This window comes from Ceratotherium simum, chromosome X (genome assembly GCF_057802395.1).
Source record: "Ceratotherium simum simum isolate JZ-2026a chromosome X, ASM5780239v1, whole genome shotgun sequence".
Lineage (NCBI taxonomy): Eukaryota > Metazoa > Chordata > Mammalia > Perissodactyla > Rhinocerotidae > Ceratotherium > Ceratotherium simum.
The window spans coordinates 127240131-127258014 of record NC_141940.1 but is presented as its reverse complement, the minus strand read 5'-3'; the positions used below and the strand labels follow the sequence as shown (position 1 = coordinate 127258014).

Here is a 17884-nt window from a genome sequence, read left to right as displayed (position 1 = left end):
TTATTGGAGCACAGCTATACTCATTCATTTCCATAATGTCTAGGAGTGCTTTTGCACTCTGTGCAACAGACACTGTGTGTCATGTAATGCTGAACATATTTACTATCTGGCCTTTTGCAGAAAATGATACAATAATACTGTAACATATATTTGGAAGTTGCTAAGAGAGTAGAATTTAAAAGTTCTCATCCCAAGAAAAATAAATTGTAACTATGTGTGGTGATGGATGTTAACTAGACATTAGGTGATCATTTCACAATGTATACAAATATCGAATCATTGTTGTATACATGAAACTAATATCAAGTTATATGTCAATTAAACCTCGATAAAGAAATAAATTAAGTTGAAAAAAAAGAAAAAGAAAAAGACTGCCAACTGTTGGACTAGATGGAAGCAGAAAAGCTACAGCTTGTCCTGCGACAGAAGAAGCAGACCAGAATCAAACTTCTTAAAAGATAAAAAGTTTTATTAAACAAACCTGGAATCAACAGTCTTATTACATAAATTAGACAGCAGTAAAATTTTCCTAGAGTATATATACAAGTCACAGTGATTTTCTTTGTGCAAGGAATTGACAGGATTAGAAACAGGCTTTTTTTCATTTTCCACGTGAGAAGCTGGGATCACCCCGCAGGGACCCGTCGCAGGGGCGCATCACACCTGCAAAGGCACTCCATCTCGTGTCTGCGCCTCTGACAGCAGTCACGGGCCTTAGAAGTGCGCGGGCAACCCGGCCAGGGCGCCCACTGCATGGTGCAAAAAGGAAGGAAGCTACGACCGCTCTGCAGAGCTGAAAGACAGTCTCCTGAGGACAAGGAAAGACTGTGTGTCCAACGGCTTCAGATCCCTTCTGAATGACTTTTACTTAAATAATAGAGGCGTCCACCACGGACGATCAAACAGAAGCTCAAGAGAATGTCTTAAAACACAATAATTTATAGGAAACCGTTACAGAGTATTACTCTTTTATTAAGCAAGACTGTTCCCTCGGACGCAAGCCCACAGGATCTGCAAAGCAAACTTGACATGAAGACGTTATGCTTGGCGAAAACACCCCACACGCGCTCCACCTCCACTAAGACACACACGCATGCACACACATACCCCGAACAAACTACCTAAATACATTATTAACACAACTGTTCATGTGCTTTTCTTCTTGTTTTTGGTAAGTGGACATCATCCACTCAAGCTGAACTAATTAATCAGAAACGGACACATGGTACAATACACAGAACTTGCTCAATGCGTGTAAAATACACGCTAGATAGATGGACCACCGAGAAAAGAACAACCCAGCGTCTCTACAGATCTCTACAATTGGAGCAATCAAGGGCTTCTCTGATGGCGTTAATCTGGGGATGCAAAACCAACTGGATGGAAAAAAAAAAAAATCCAACCAAGTTCTTTTGCTGCACTAGTAGCTGGAGTGAGGATTTTGATGTCTTAATGGAATTTGATGTAGCCTGAAGCGCTCACCTGGGTCGGCAACCCTCGGTGCCCACAGAGTGGTGCATGGGGGTCTGTAGTTAACAGCGTTGAGCCATATTTTCACAGTTAAAGTGGTCCAAGATCTAGAGGCAACTTAGGTCAACATAGCAATGGCAAATGCATTCCACATCACTCAACTGTTTAGCGCTACTGGTGATTCAGTCATCGGTAACAAGTTAGACATTAAGCATAGATGTACAGCATGAAACAACACGTACTAGACACTGATAAACATGCTCCATGGGCATGGGTGGGAAGTGGAGTTTTAAAGCATCGTGATGGCGTGAAGTGGGCACTCGTTAACTTGTTGCTGGGGCTCCTTGCGCATTCTGTCGTGTCGACAGCAGAAGTCACGATTTGCCCATTGTTGCAACAGATACGTTTACACTGAGCAAGATTTTGACTTCTATTGTGGAGGTACTAGAAGTCGGCCAATGCAAACATATGATGTGCTATATGACCAGGGTGATTTTATTTCCTTCTTAGCTCTATGGAGGCATATCAAAGCAGGCTGTGACATTCCCCTAGGAAAACATGACCCACCTCAATATACTTCTTCTATGCAAAATATGTATTTCCTAAAGATTTTTTAAACAGTGTTCTTATTTAAGAAAACACTGCCAACTCACAAAATTGCGTAAAACCAAATAAATCTATGATTTTTTGGATCTGAATTTTGTGATTATTTCCATGAATTTTCTTCAAAACTTTGCACATTGATTATATTTGATCAGATACATGAAAATTTCAGAATGCCCCCACTGAGTAAACTGTTTTTCAGTTATATGTATGAGTGTTTCGTGTGTTTAGGACTCATTTTGACTAAACCAGTCTTTGCATTATGTCACACCATTTAATTTACAGCCCAGCAACAGGCAGTTAACACGTGGCATGTGCCACTGTGGATACTGAAATGGGCATGACTGTCGAAGGTGAATTTAACACCAACAGGTATTCTTGCAATTCTTTTTAATTTTTAATTTGTTTTGTATGGCTGATGGCTGATGACAATGTTTTTAAGGATTACATTAATATAATAATGCATTCAAACGTTTGTTTTTCCTGCATATTTGTTCAAAATTAAGGCAATGCATGTCATGCTTTCTTGATGCTATTTTCATCTCATATTAAATTATGGACAGTAAGAATTAAACCTAAAAATATACATATGGCTCAATGTGTCTATGCATAATTTTTTATTGTGTTCAAGAAGGTGTTTCATTTATTTTTTATATTTTTAAGCAGAAGCCTCCAAAATAATAATAAAAATAATAACTTAACTTTATAGTCAGAGGACATGAAACTTGTTTTTTCCTTCTGGGTCCATAGCTCAGTGCACAAAGCCACTTTGCCGACTTAACCTTCTAACATTCAATGATGAAATCATTCAGAAATTGCATGCTAAGTTTTTAGTCAGTTTTGGCTCTCCACTTAATCCAAACAGAACTGAAAAGTACAGACTGAATACAGTTCTGTTGGAACGTTTATCCAGAGCGCCCTTTGAAAATAATTTTTCACGGAGTTACTCATTGTGAAGAATGTAGTTTAACAATCTTGTCCTCACTCTCCCCTACTGAGTTGATTTCTATCTGAAGAACAGGTCATTTACGAGAAGGGAGGGGAAATATTTAGCATCTTCATTTTCACTGTCTTTTAAAGCTTTTTTAGGTGTGCAATTCTCTTCATTTCACCTTCAGTACACACAGCCCTTGCCTTCTGATTTGTGAGCAGAATCTGGCCAAATCTGATAGGCACGGAAAAACAACATCGGAGGCAAAGAACCTGTCAGGTGACTCAAGAAAAGCTGAGCTGCAGAGGCTGAGGGGTACCCAGCCTTCTTTCTTTCTCCCTGCACCGGTTCTCACCAACACACCCCCAGGGCATACTCTGCCCTCATCCCGGCTGCCCAAGGAGGTGGACCTTTCTGGGAAGAGGATGAGAGAAAAGTGAGGGTGCAGAAGGAGGTATTGGAGGTCTGTACGAGTGTATCACTGAAGGCTCTAGAAACCAACTTCTTAAATGCACAGACCTCCATGGGGAGGTCACGGTTGGGACCTATGACCACATACACAACAGATTTGCACAATTCTGTTTTTCGAGCTGAGTCAGGGTCAAGAGAGAATGGGCAGCCCGTTTAGACTGGACAGCAAGGTTTAGAATCAGGAAGGAGAAGCGTAAGAGAGAAGGAAGTGAATTCTGGGCAGTACAGACTCTAAGGATCTCTATGCATGCCCTGTTTCTGCAAAGTCCGCTATTTAGCAACACACCCCTCGTGGCCCACTCTGCATCTGGCTTTCATTAAGTCAGTTCTACAGGGAAGACACTGCAGAGGACTGTACCTTCATGACGAGGTCTAAAGAGCAGAAAATCTCACCCACCAATAATTCTGCAGAGGCCCATCTGATTGATGAGACGAGAGTGTGTTTAGATGGACTCAAACGGAACATTTACAAGGAGAAATGAAACTGAGCAGAAACAAGTGAGGTTAATTTTTACTACTCTGAACGCTTACATCCTAGAGGGCATCTGCTTCTTACTTTTCCCAAAACGAAAGGTGAAAGAAAACCTTTGCATGAAGGTGGTCCGTGCGACTGAGCCAGTATCGAAAAGCATTTGTTAGCTTTGGGAGGTGCGTTTTGTTCAAGAGATTTAAAGTGGAATTTGAATAGGTAGCCACGTCCTTCTCGAGTACAAAATTTTTGAATGTGCTACACAAAATTTCTTGAATGCATTACATTCTTTGAACAACTTTAATGGTCACTGGCTCATCTTGGACTAAAATGCAAATCCACGTCTCCTTCCCTTTCCTTCTGGTTTCACGACCTAAAATGACCAGATATGAAGCACTAAAGATATCGGATGTGGACCCCCACAAGACATTTTCCTCACAAGTAACTATAAAATGCAGATAAGAGGATAAAAAAAATCCACACATCATCTTTTTTAGATTTTGTCCCCAAAAGAACAGATTCTTGAGAAAAGATTTGAAAAATAAAAACCGTAGGCTCTGCAAAGTATGAACATTTACATCACTGTACAATTTCTGTGCCCCAGTCACATCTTTTTACACACGCACCCACATACGCACGCACACACAATCTGTGGTTATAACTGAACACGTTCAGTTCAAACTTATAAAGTTAAGTCTATGAGAAATACCAAGACATCACAGTAGGAACACACACTAGAAGGTCAGATAAAATCTACAACCAAACAATTTTTCATAATTTCCTACTGTGTAGTCGATTTCCAGTTGCTTAAATAATGCAGGGTCCACGAATTTCTCCGATCTCTTTATATACATCCGGGCGTAGATAAATGTGGAAATGTCCTCATCACATCATGAAGATGTCTCTTCAGGTCTCCTTATGTGCAGCTCCTTGTCCCAGGCAGGCTCAAATCTTCCTGTTTCTGGCATGACATAAGACAAAGGATTTTGTTAGTTTTTAAATAAGGGGGTATATTTTGTAATCACCATAACATACAGAAAGCAAACTTCCCTTTGAAATTCTTCTCGCAAAGATCCACAAGGCTGAATTCTAAGTGGGGGAGATGACTAATAAAAACAACTGAACTGTACTTTCAAGGCAGGTTTCAAATGTTATTGATGTCCTCATCCACAGAATTATCCATCCTCATTCACGCGAAGAAGGGAGATTAACTGCAAAGCAAGACTGGATCCCTGTTTCAGTGTGCTTCACTGAAGAACCTACAGCTAGACCCAGTGTTTTATTATGAAGCAGACTAAACAGCAAAGTACAGTGAGTCTTCCCCGCCAGCTGTTGTAACATTCTCCTCCACATGCTGAAAAGCACACATGGGCATTCAAAGATCAACGGTTAAGTCATACAGTTATCCATCTGCTCTGGAGTGCAGTAATGAAGTCGAACTCGTTTCTCATCTATGGGAGAAGATTTTGCTTCATGAAGAAATATCTTCTTGCTTGGAATCGTCATATCTAATCCCTCTTGGCTGAAAACGCCAGACCTTTGTGCCACTTCACGTGACGATTACTGTCAGTGAAATCACTGAGACAGGTTGAAATATTAATGTGTCTGGTTCTTCGAAGATGAGAGCAAAATCCAATCAGTTGAATGAATAGAAAGCAATGGGATCATGAAATGACCTCTTGATTTCCAGGGGTTCATCAATAATAACATCCAACAGCGCCCCCACCATTGGCCAAAGTACATTAAAAATGATTCCACAGCAAAAATCCCATTTACATACACTTTTCCAAGACAATACAGTGCTCTGAGAAAGGTTATTCCTATCTGTGGAATCTCCTTATATGCTAGCTGGTGCAGTTTTTGTGAAAAAAACTATTTATTCACTGAGGATAAGAAAAAATCCATCGGATGGCAGCTGTTTCTTTTAAGTAAATTCCGCACTTTCTATATTAGAAAAAAAGCTCTCTTCTTTTGGCTTATCAAGAAAGGGTTCTTCACTATAAAACAAACCAAGTCTTTTAATTACTTAAAGATTGCTGGACAAAAATAATTCATAAAATGTTATGGGCAAATTCGACAAAATAGAAGCAACTGAGCAGACCAGGAAAAAAAAAGTGAACAGACTCAGGAATATTTTATGATTTTTAAAACCCGCAACTGGAATTCACTAGCATTGAAGAAGCTGGAACAGCTAAAGACACTCTTCATTTTAAGAAAACCAGTCACCATCATAAAAGCGATCATCGTGTTGAAAGATTAAAATACGTCAAGAAGACATGATACTTTCTCATGAATATGGCCATCTATTGCCCTATTATTTTTTTCCTCTATCATTTTAACTTTTCTCCACTGTTCATCTCGGTATTTCCATAGAAACGGCAGCAGAGACTGGAGGTTTCTCATGGGCGATGTGAGTCCCTCCCTCCCAGGTCTCAGCAATGGTGTCCGTTGCCAATGGTGTTGACGAGACAACTATTTTTCCCATACCCATAATTGCCATCGGTGAAATAAAAATGGGAAAAATAAGATATGTCAAGGAGACATCTCATTGGCAATATTTGTGACCAAGCAAGTTAGAATTGGAGAGTTAACTGAAAGACCTTTACTACCCATATTAAAAAAAAAAAAACTAGACCTTCAAAGTCATAGAGTCACAGACTCTATAGTCAGAGTCACAGACCTTTAAAGGTTCAAAAAATAACAGACTCAAAGTCAATTGTTTTAAATCTCAGTTAAGCCTAGCAAATTCCATATGACATGTTCTCCAGTGAGAAAAGGAGACCCAAAAACTTGTTGAAAATACTTGTTAAGTGTTCTGAGGGAGCTGGTCTGGAACTCATGGTTTCTAGAATGCAAGAATTCAGGATTTCTCACCAAAAAAGCTGTCTCTCTCCAATGTTTAGGTGCACATGGATCTCTATTTAGACATACTGGTTCTGTCCCTGTAGATTTGTTTGGGGACTGGGATGCTGGACACGATGCTGAGTAACACACACCTTGAGTAACACACCCTGGGGTGTTTATTATGCCGACACGTGGAAGGACTGTGTTGTGCTCTGCTCCACAGGTTGTGTCCGAACGGTGAGGGAAGCACCACTCAGTCAACACAACATCCCCTTGACGTGGGGTCATGCCAACCTCACCGGTTTTTAATTACTAAAAATAAGCATATACCTTCCGGATGTGGATTCCTGTCCTCAGAAATTTTTGAAGACTTCCAAATCTTTCGGTGACACCGGAGGGGCCGTGTTCCAGTCATTCTCAGGATAAGCTTCGAAGTTGGAGGTATCGCCCTCGCCGCATACTTTGGGCACGATGGGGGGCTACAAGATCGACCAAAACACAAAGGCACAGTTAGAAAGGAACAGTTCACACATGGATAGTACGTACATCCCTCTACCTCTGTGACTTCACATAAAAATTAAAATGAGTTAAAAAAAAAACACAACACAAAGTTGTCTTTTCTTTATAAACATTGAGCTTGGAATTAAGATATTGCAAATGAGGCATCAACCATCGGGAGGAAGAAGGTACTCAGAACTTGCCTCTTAAATTCCAAAATTGAGAACCACATGGATTGCTTGTTACATGCAGATTCCCAGGCCTGCCCCAGTTTGACCAATTATGATGTAGCTGGTCCAGGCTCCAGACTTTGGAAAATTCCAGAAAGATGGAAAGAGAACCAGACTTAGGTTTTAGTATCACCAACGCCAAGCCTCAATCCTGTGTCAATAAAATGAGGCCACTGGGATTGATAGGGCTCAGCAAACATTTCCCGTAAAGGACAAGTTAGTAAGTATTTCTGCGTGACTACTTAACTCTGTCATTGCAGTGGGAAAGCAGCCATAGACAATACGTAAATGAATGGGTGTAGCCGTGTGCCAATAAAACTTTATTTATAAAAACAAGTGAGGGGCCGGATTTGGCCCTTAGGTTGTACTGTGCTGACTCCTGGATAGATTACTGCTCTAGCCACGTCCAACCCAAAGATTCTGGAATGCACACAGATACCAACTAGTTTTCTCTAATCCTATGAAACTGCTAGGTTTTGTTGAGAGCCTTCAACGTGTGTGGTGAACACCATGCTTCTCCCCAGCCCTGCAGGACTGATCACACCCTGGGTGTTTCAACAATAAGAGACTTGAGGCTCAGTGATGCTAGAATCCTCAAGTCAAGTCTAGGACAAGAACCTAGATGAGGCAGCTGGAGAATCCTGATGGAGAACTGGCATGTAAGTGGATTCCAAAGGGAGCATTTTAACTTCTGTGTTGACATGAAATGGGTCAAGTTTAAGTTAGAAATAACCTACGTTAAAAAAAAGAGAACCCTGCTTGTCACTACCGCATGATAGGATTAATCAACAATTACAGTGTGTGCACCAAAGTGCAAACAGCATCGAGAGGTCAGGAGGAACCTTGAGTCTCAGAGTCTCAGAAACATAAAAGAACTTCAGGCAAAGGGTGTCGAGTTCTGAGTCGACCCAGAAATATCACACCATGAAGCCGACGTAGTGAAGTGTGTGCTTTATACACATTCAAGACAATTTCTGTCACAAAATGGTCCAACCCACGTGTGAACATATCTTACGTTGGTTCCATAAAAGATTTACAAAGATTTTAAATAGTCACAGAGTAACTTTAATGCTGTCATTTCCTTCTTTCTTTATGCTTCCATCCAATAAATGACCTACATCTATAAACTAGGAACTATGAGTGAAGAGAATGGGCAAGATTCTGGCCTTCAGGAAATTTCCAGCTCAATCGATGGCTCTAGTGCAGTATCTCCATCTTGGCTACATGTTGAGATCACCTGGTGAACTTTGAAAAAGTTACAACAATGAAACTACACAGAGCCACCTCTTTTCAACCATCACTTTGCCAAAAACGCAGAAGTTGTACAGCTCACTGCCCTCGAGGCTGTGGGGAAAGAGGCACAAAACTCTCGAAATTCTCAAAATTTGAATTCTCAAAATTCAAATTTTCATCCTCAAAATATTTCCCCTGCAATTGCAAAAGGATGCCATTTCTAGGGAGGAATATTTTGCAAAATTACCGAAATTTCAAACGCATCTATTTTGACCCAATGATCTCATTTCTGGAAACTCATGTTCACACAAATGGAATGTATGAGATTATTCTTTGTGGCAGAAGATTGGAAACAACCAAGTGTCCATCAGATGAGGTCTGGTTAAATGAACTATGGTAGAGACACATGAAGGAGTATCATGTAGTTTACAAAGAGTGAGAAAGCTATTCAGGTTTGTGGAAAGATCTCCAGGTTACATTGTGAAATGAAAAAGGCAAGACTGGAATGCTGCATGTATGACTCTAGGTTTTGGGTAACAAAGAAGAGAAAAGAAGAATATGTCTATCCATATGGGTTTATACCAGCCTAAAGAAACTCTGGAAGGATACACAGAAAAATCTAATAAAAGTGGGTACCTATAGGTGGCTGGGAGGGGACAGAGCAAAAGAGAATGAGACTTGGCAATGCATAACTTTTAATATGGATTTGGTTTTTGAACAATGTGAATACATTCCCTACTCAATTTTTTAAATAAGTCAATTTAATACAATGAAATACTTAAACGTTAAAAGCATTGACATTGGTGGTCTGGGCTGACTCCTATAGTCTGGGCTAGAGCCTGGGTATCAGCATTTTTAAAGTCTCTCCATCAACTTTAAAGTGTGCAGGTGAGAACACAGCTATTGAGGACTCCTGTCAAAAACACATTCAGTTCAAAGAAAGAGGAGCCACAGAATATTCTCCCTCTAATGTACCACCATCACTGCGTAATATGTGTAAGTGCTAGACACATACTCTACCTGTGTTATTTCACATATTGTCCCCCATTAGAAAGCGGGCGGGTGAGACTCATCATGGTCACAGAGCTACTGGGGGATGGAGCCAGGTCTCAAAAAGTCTGATTGCAAAAGCTGGGGTCTTACCCCACGTGTAGGTTCCTCTTTAGCACTAAGATATCCATTGAATAGGGACTTTGGCTTATTAACAATTTGAGATGACTGGCTGTATTGTACAAATTAATTATGTATCGACCATAAACCAAGGAATGAGTCACAGCGTCAGAGTCTGCCTCAGTGAATGAGAGCTCAAGGATGCCGGGTTAGCTAAGAGTTGCCCATCTGCATGTGCTGTACCTTCAGTTTCCTTTGGGGGACAACCTCCCAGTCCACAGATCGGAACCACCGATGTCGTTTCACGTCGTCTGCTCCATTCTTCAAAAGAAAGATGCATCATCAGTGCACAGAATTTTGACAGGACAGGAGAGAAAGTATTCTGAAGAATCTCTACATTTTTTAGTATAGAAACAAACAAAAGTTTGCTGTGTTTTGAGTAATTGTCCGTGGAGTGTGAGCTATTAGGAAAAACTGTAAATGAGGTTGTTTGTGTTTTGGTTGCCTTCCTTTATCGTAGAAACAAATCCAGTCATTACGCTCATGCACATACTACTCTGGACCCGAAACCAAAGTATAAGTACAGTTCAGACCCTAAACATGGAATCAGACAGATACATAGTAATTCCTGAGTTTGTCATTTGTTTTCATCTTGACAATTTCCTTTGATATTTATTACCCTCACCTTATAGACATAGAAACTGAGGCTCACTGAATGATGTAATTTGCTCAGTGTTGTCCAGCAAACAGGTCACATGACTAGGACTCAAACTAAGGAAGCCCAACTTCAGAGATCTTAACAACCACCCAACATGACGTGCCAATTCACAATGTGTACTAAGGTCTGTCTACTTTGATCTCAAGTACGGTGCCAATGGCCAGTGGGCAGAGATCACTGCCATCAGGACCTCTGAAAAACCCCCCCAAGTTTTTGGCCTTCAACTGCATACTTCTGCCTTTTTATGGCACATGTAACTTTTTTTTTTTTTTTTTTTGGTGAAGAAGATTGGCCCTCAGCTAAAATCTGTTGTCAATCCTCCTCTTTTTGCCAAGAAAGACCGGTCCCTGAGCTAACATCTGTACTCATCTTCCTCTATTTTGTATATGCGATGCCGCCACAACATGGCTTGATGAGCGGTGTGTAGGTCTGCGCTGGGATCTGAAGCTGCGTACCCCGGGCCACTGAAGCGGAGCACGCTAACTTAACCACTGCGCCACTGGGCCAGTCTCTGTAGCAAGTTTTTTAAATCAATTACATGTGGGCAGGTAGAAGATAGAAACGTGTGACCTCTGTGATACAGGACCCAGTGCATCAGAATTTAACATTAAGTTTTTATAATGTGTATCAGTTCATATTTTTTAAAGTTTTTAAAGTTTTTATCCTCGACAAAGAAAATTATCAGTTACCATATCCATGAGAGGAAAGAAACAGTGAGGTCAGTTTTTTCTACTTTTTCCCAATCCTATTATTTTGACAACTCTTTTTCTTTTCTTATTGGAAAAAAATATTTTTCATCCACATCTAAGTTGAACAACAAATATCTGTTGATCATTACTCTGAGGGATGCTGAGAGAAGGCAAATAAGACTTGAAGTTTACTATGAAATAGATCAAATTCTAGTATGGATACTAAGGTATTATGATATCTAAATATCTAGATGTCTAGATAGGATGCATAGATGGATGGATGGATGGATGGATAGATGGATAGATAGAGAGATGACAGATAAATGGATAGACAGATGATAGATAGATAGGTGATAGATGGATAGACAGATGATAGATAGATACACAGATGAAAACACAGAGAGATGATAGATAGATGATAGATGGATAGGTAGATAGACAGTTGATAGATAGATGGATAGATAGATGATAGATGGACAGAAAGATGATAGATATATAGATAGATAGATGATAGGTAGATAGATAGATAGAGAGATGATAGGTAGGCAGATAGAAGATAGGTAGGTAGGTAGGTAGGTAGGTAGATAGATAGATTCAACAAATATGAGAGGAAACGAAAGAGAAAGTAAGTGGTAGAAATTTTCCAAGCATGGAAGACAGAGCAGTGTCCATGAGGATGAAAGAGTTAAACACAATGGGTATGCTTCAGAAGAAAAAGGAGAAAGACTCCAAATGAACAAGCACCGAGAGGAGAAAAACAGCAAGCTGTGCTAGTAAAAGGCATATGGAGGGGGTGGTTAACCCATCACAGATGGTGTTGAGAGTTGATCATGAATCCAGTGAATCGTAAGGTGAGAAATGCAGGCTGGAGAGGAATCTGGAGGCTGCTGAATGCCAACTTAGGGCTCTTGGGCTCTCCACTACCAACAACAGACCCTTTTTCATAGAGAAGTGAGAGAACTGACGGCAAAAGCCAATGATGGGGGTGTTTGCAAAGAGGAAGCTGCAACCACCACCCAGGATGCAGGGACACACCCTGACCACGGATGGCGACACAGCACAGAAGGGAGAGACGGTCAGCCTTGGCAAAAGAACAGATGTCCACGTAGGCTGTACCTGCCGCCCACTGCTTACTACTCGGGAACATATTTTCATTTTAATTAGGCAGTTCTTTAGCCTCTTTCAGCCAATGTCCACATCAGGAAGCCCTACCCACACCCTAAGTCCTAGCTTGTATGTTTGTGAGTGTTTTTTCCAGATTCCCTTGATTGGAAAAGCTTGTTCTTCCCCACCCAGGATGCCTAGAGCAGTCACTGAGCTACTCCCAGCCAATTCTACATGTGGGTCATCTGCATTGTCCCTGAAGGCCTGGCAAGGAACACTGCTCACTGCTACATGTTTGTGACATTAAAACCGGACTTGTCCACTTACACGAAGAGCTGTGGTGAGGACAATTCCAGACCATGCCCCAGGATGGACAGGCTCAGATGAAACCCTGTGGGCACCCAATGCCCTATTTCTACGCATCCTTCTCCACAAATCCCAACTTCTCTAAGTGGACCAGCTCATCTCCCCAGGGGTAAAGGTATCCAAAGAAGAGTAGAGGGCTGCCCTCTGGGAGCAGGTTACGTGAGCCAGCCTTCTCCACGTCTGTTTGGTTGTGTGTGATAAATGAATCATTCAACACTGGAATGGTCAACAGAGCTTCATTTTTATAGGATCTTCCATTGGAAGCCAACACATAAAAGTGGATAGGTAAAGTATTAAGCCTAAAACTAACAGTGGGCTCAAAAAGAGTTTTTGGCACACAGAACATCCTGTAGTTAAGTTTTCTGCAAAATGTCCACATGAAAGAATTAATTATTTTCTTTGTTCCTTATATGAAATAAACACAAATATCGAATCATTATGTTGTACATGTCCCCTAATATCATGTTATATGTCAATTATCCTCGATAAAAAAAAAGGATGACAGTGTTCTCCTTGAAAAAAACAAACAAAAAAGGCAATACTGAAAGAAAATGCAAGTAACAAATCAAGAGTGATGACATAAAATTGTAGCAGCTGAGAGAAGCAGAGAAAACACAATTCATCTCTATGGGTTTTGGGTTCTTTATTTGAGTAGGTGTGGTGAGGGTGTCTTTCCAAAATCCCATAATCCCAGTGTAATCGTGAGACAAACATTCGACAAATCTCAATCGAGTGGAATTCTACAAAATAAGCGACCAGTCCTCAAACTATCAAGGGCTTCAGAAACATGGAAACTCTGAAAAAATGGCGAAGACGAACCTAACGAGACCTAAAGGATGATTAAATGCAACATGGGGCATGGGATGGGATCCTTGGACAGAAAAAAAAGAGATTAGAGAAAGTTTAAGGACAAAGAAATAAAGGATGAACTTGAGTTAATAATGATGTGTCCATACTGGTTCATGAACAGTGCCAGAGGTCCCACACTAAAGACGTTCATCATAAGGGAAACTGGTGTGAGCATATGACAGCTCTCTGTACTATCTTCTCAATTTTTCTCCACATCTAAAACTCTTCTGAAAAATAAAGCCTATTAAAAAACTAAGGACAAAAGAACCAGAAAATAAGTGACAAAACAGCAACATTAAGCCCTCATATATCAATAATTACCCTAAATGTAAATGGATTGAACTCTCCAGTCAAAAGATACAGAATGGCAGGATGGAATAAAAAGTAAGACCCAACAATATGCTGCCTCCAGGAAACACATCTCAGCATTAAAGACAAGCACAGGCTCAGAGTGAAAGGATGGAAGACAATACTCCAAGCTAATGGCAAACAAAAGAGAGCAGGTGTTGCCATACTCATATCAGACAAAGTAGACTTCAAGATAAAACAGGTTAAGAAAGACAAAGAAGGGAAATATATAATGATAACAGGGACACTCCATCAAGAAGACATATCACTTATAAATATATATGCACCCAACATAGGAGCACCAATATACATAAAGCAACTATTAACAAACCTAAAAGGAGACATTAACAACAACACAATAATAGTAGGGGATCTTAATACCCCACTTACATCAATGGATAGATCATCCAGACAAAAAGTCAATAAAGAAACAGTAGACTTAAATGAAAAACTGGACGAGATGGACCTAGTAGACATATACAGAGCACTCCATCCAAAAACAGCTGACTACACATTCTTCTCAAGCACGCATGGAACATTCCCAAGGATAGGCCATATGTTGGGAAACAAAGCAAGCCTCAATAAATTTAAGAAGATTGAAATCATAACAAGCATCTTTTCGGATCATAATGCTATGAAACTGGAAATGAACCATGAAAAAAAAACTGGGAAAGTGACAAAAATGTGGAGATTAAACAACATGCTACTGAAGAACCAATGGATCATTGATGAAATTAAAGGAGAAATCAAAAACTATCTGGAAACAAACGAAAATGAAAATATGCCATACCAAACCATATGGGATGCAGCAAAAGCAGTCCTGAGAGGGAAACTCATAGCAATACAGGCCCACCTTAACAGACAAGAAAAAGCCCAAATAAGCAACCTTAAATTATACCTAACAGAACTAGAAAAAGAAGAAGAAACAAAGCCCAAAGTCAGCAGAAGGAGAGAAATAATAAAAATCAGAGCAGAAATAAATGAAACTGAGACCAAAAAAAACAGTAGAAAGGATTAATGAAACAAAGAGTTGGTTCTTTGAGAAGATAAACAAAATTGACAAACCCTTAGCCAGACTTACTAAGAAAAAGAGAAAATGCTCAAGTAAATAAAATTAGAAATGAAAGAGGAGAAATTACAACAGATACCACGGAAATACAGAGGATTATAAGAGAATAATATGAGAAATTATATGCCAACAAATTGGACAATCTAGAAGAAATGGATAAATTCTTAGACTCATACAACCTCCCAAAACTGAACCAAGAAGAAATGGAGAATCTGAATAGACCAATCACAAGTAAAGAGATTGAAACAGTAATCAAAAACCTCCCAAAAAATAAAAGTCCAGGACCAGATGGCTTCTCCAGTGAATTTTACCAAACATTCAAAGAAGATTTAATACCCATCCTTCTCAAACTATTCCAAAAAATAGAGGAAGATGGAACACTTCCTAAATCATTCTACGAGGCCAACATCACCCTGATACCAAAACCAGACAAAGACAATACAAAGAAAGAAAATTACAGGCCAATATAGCTGATGAACATAAATGCAAAAATCCCCAACAAAATATTGGCAAACCAAATACAGCAATACATTAAAAAGATCCTACACCATGGTCAAGTGGGATTTATACCAGGGACACAGGGATGGTTCAACATCCGCAAATCAATCAACGTGATACATCACGTCAACAAAACAAAGAATAAAAACCACATGATCATCTCAATAGACACAGAGAAGGCATTTGACAAGATACAACATCCATTTATGATAAAAACTCTCAACAAAATGGGAATAGAAGGAAAGTACCTCAACATAATAAAGGCTACTTATGACAAACCCACAGCCAACATCACACTCAACGGGGAAAGACTGAAAGCCATTCCTCTGAGAACAGGAACGAGGCAGGGCTGCCCACTCTCACCACTCCTGTTCAACATAGTACTGGAGGTTTTGGCCAGAGCAATTAGGCAAGAGAAAGGAATAAAAGGAATCCAAATAGGTAATGAAGAAGTGAAACTCTCACTGTTTGCAGATGACATGATTGTATATATAGAAAACCCTAAAGAATCTGTTGGAAAATTATTAGAAATAATCAACAACTACAGCAAAGCTGCAGGGTACAAAATCAATCTACAAAAATCAGTTGCATTTCTGTATGCTAATAATGAACTAACAGAAAGAGAGCTCAAAAAGATAATACGATTTACAATTGCATCAAAAAGAATAAAATACCCAGGAATAAATCTTACCAAGGAGGTGAATGACCTATACAATGAGAACTACAAGACATTATTGAAAGAAATCGATGATGACATAAAGAAATGGAAAAATATCTCATGCACATGGATTGGAAGAATAAACATAGTTAAAATGTCTATAGCACCTAAAGCAATCTACAGATTCAATGCAATCCCAATCAGAATCCCAATGACATTCTTCACAGAAATAGAAAAAAGAATACTAAAATTCATATGGGGCAACAAAAGACCCTGAATAGTTAAAGCAATCCTAAGAAAAAAGAACAAAGCTGGAGGCATCACAATCCCTGACTTCAAAACATACTACAAAGCAATAGTAATCAAAACAGCATGGTACTGGTACAAAAAGAGACACACAGATCAGTGGAACAGAATTAAAGCCCAGAAATAAAACCACACATGTACGGACAGCTAATTTTCGACAAAGGTGCTAAGAACATACAATGGAGAAAGGAAAGTCTCTTCAATAAATGGTGTTGGGAAAACTGGACAGCCACATGCAAAAGAATGAAAGTGGACCATGTGCTATCACCATTCACAAAAATTAACTCAAAATGGATCAAAGACCTGAAGGTGAGACCTGAAACTATAAAACTCACAGAAGAAAATATAGGCAACACACCATTTGACATTGGTCATAAAGGAATCTTTTCGGATGACATGCCTACCCAGACTAGGGAAACTAAAGAAAAAGTAAACAAGTGGAATTTTATCAGATTAAAGAGCTTCTATAAGACAAACGAAACCAGAATCAAGATGAACAGATAACCAACCAGCTGGGAGAGAATATTTGCAAAACATACATCTGACAAGGGGTTGATCTCCATAATATATAAAGAACTCACACAACTGAACAACAAAAAAACAAACAACCCGATTAAAAAATGGGCAGAGGAAATGAAGAGACACTTCTCCAAGGAAGATATACAGATGGCCAATAGGCACATGAAAAGATGCTCAACATCACTAATCATCAGGGAAATGCAAATCAAAACAACATTAAGATATCACCTCACGCCCATTAGAATGGCTATAAGCACCAAGACAAAAAATAACAAATGTTGGAGAGGATGTGGAGAAACAGGAACCCTCATACACAGCTGGTGGGAATACAAACTGGTGCAGCCTCTATGGAAAACGGTATGGAGATTCCTCAAAGAATTAAAAATAGAAATACCCTATGATCCAGCTATCCCACTACTGGGAATCTATCCAACGCACCTGAAATCAACAATTCAATGAGATTTATGCACCCCTATGTTCACTGCAGCATTATACACTATAGCCAAGAAGTGGAAGCAATCTAAGTGTCCCTCGACTGACGATTGGATTAAGAAATTGTGGTATATATATACAATGGAATACTACTCAGCCATAAAAAAAGACAAAATGGTCCCATTTGCAACAACATAGATGGGCCTGGAGCGTATTATGTTAAGTGAAATAAGCCAGAAAGAGAAAGACAAACACTGTATGATCTCACTCATATGTGGAATATAAACCAACACATGGACAGAGAAAACTGGACTGTGGTTACCAGGGGCAAGGGGGGTGGGCTGTGGGCACAAGGGGTGAAGGGAGACATATATATGGTGGTAGACAAACAAAAATGTACAACCCCAAATTTCACAATGTTAAAAACTATTAGAACATCAATTAAAAAAAATTATTAAACCAGAAAAAA

The 17884-nt window shown here is 39.6% G+C and overlaps 1 protein-coding gene across 1 annotated transcript in view; it reads right to left on the bottom strand.

Moving 5' to 3' along the window:
* Positions 1-448: 448 nt before the first annotated feature.
* The window catches only part of LOC147912036 (cAMP-dependent protein kinase catalytic subunit PRKX), a 104091-nt gene continuing 86655 nt past the window's right edge, over positions 449-17884 (bottom strand). Inside the window, exons 7-9 of the mRNA XM_087426690.1 lie at positions 10103-10180; positions 7119-7267; positions 449-4905 (exon numbers count right to left, since the gene is read on the bottom strand). Coding sequence (XP_087282816.1) covers positions 7142-7267; positions 10103-10180 — 204 coding nt within the window. The 3' untranslated portion in view covers positions 449-4905; positions 7119-7141. The remainder of the gene's footprint in view (positions 4906-7118; positions 7268-10102; positions 10181-17884) is intronic.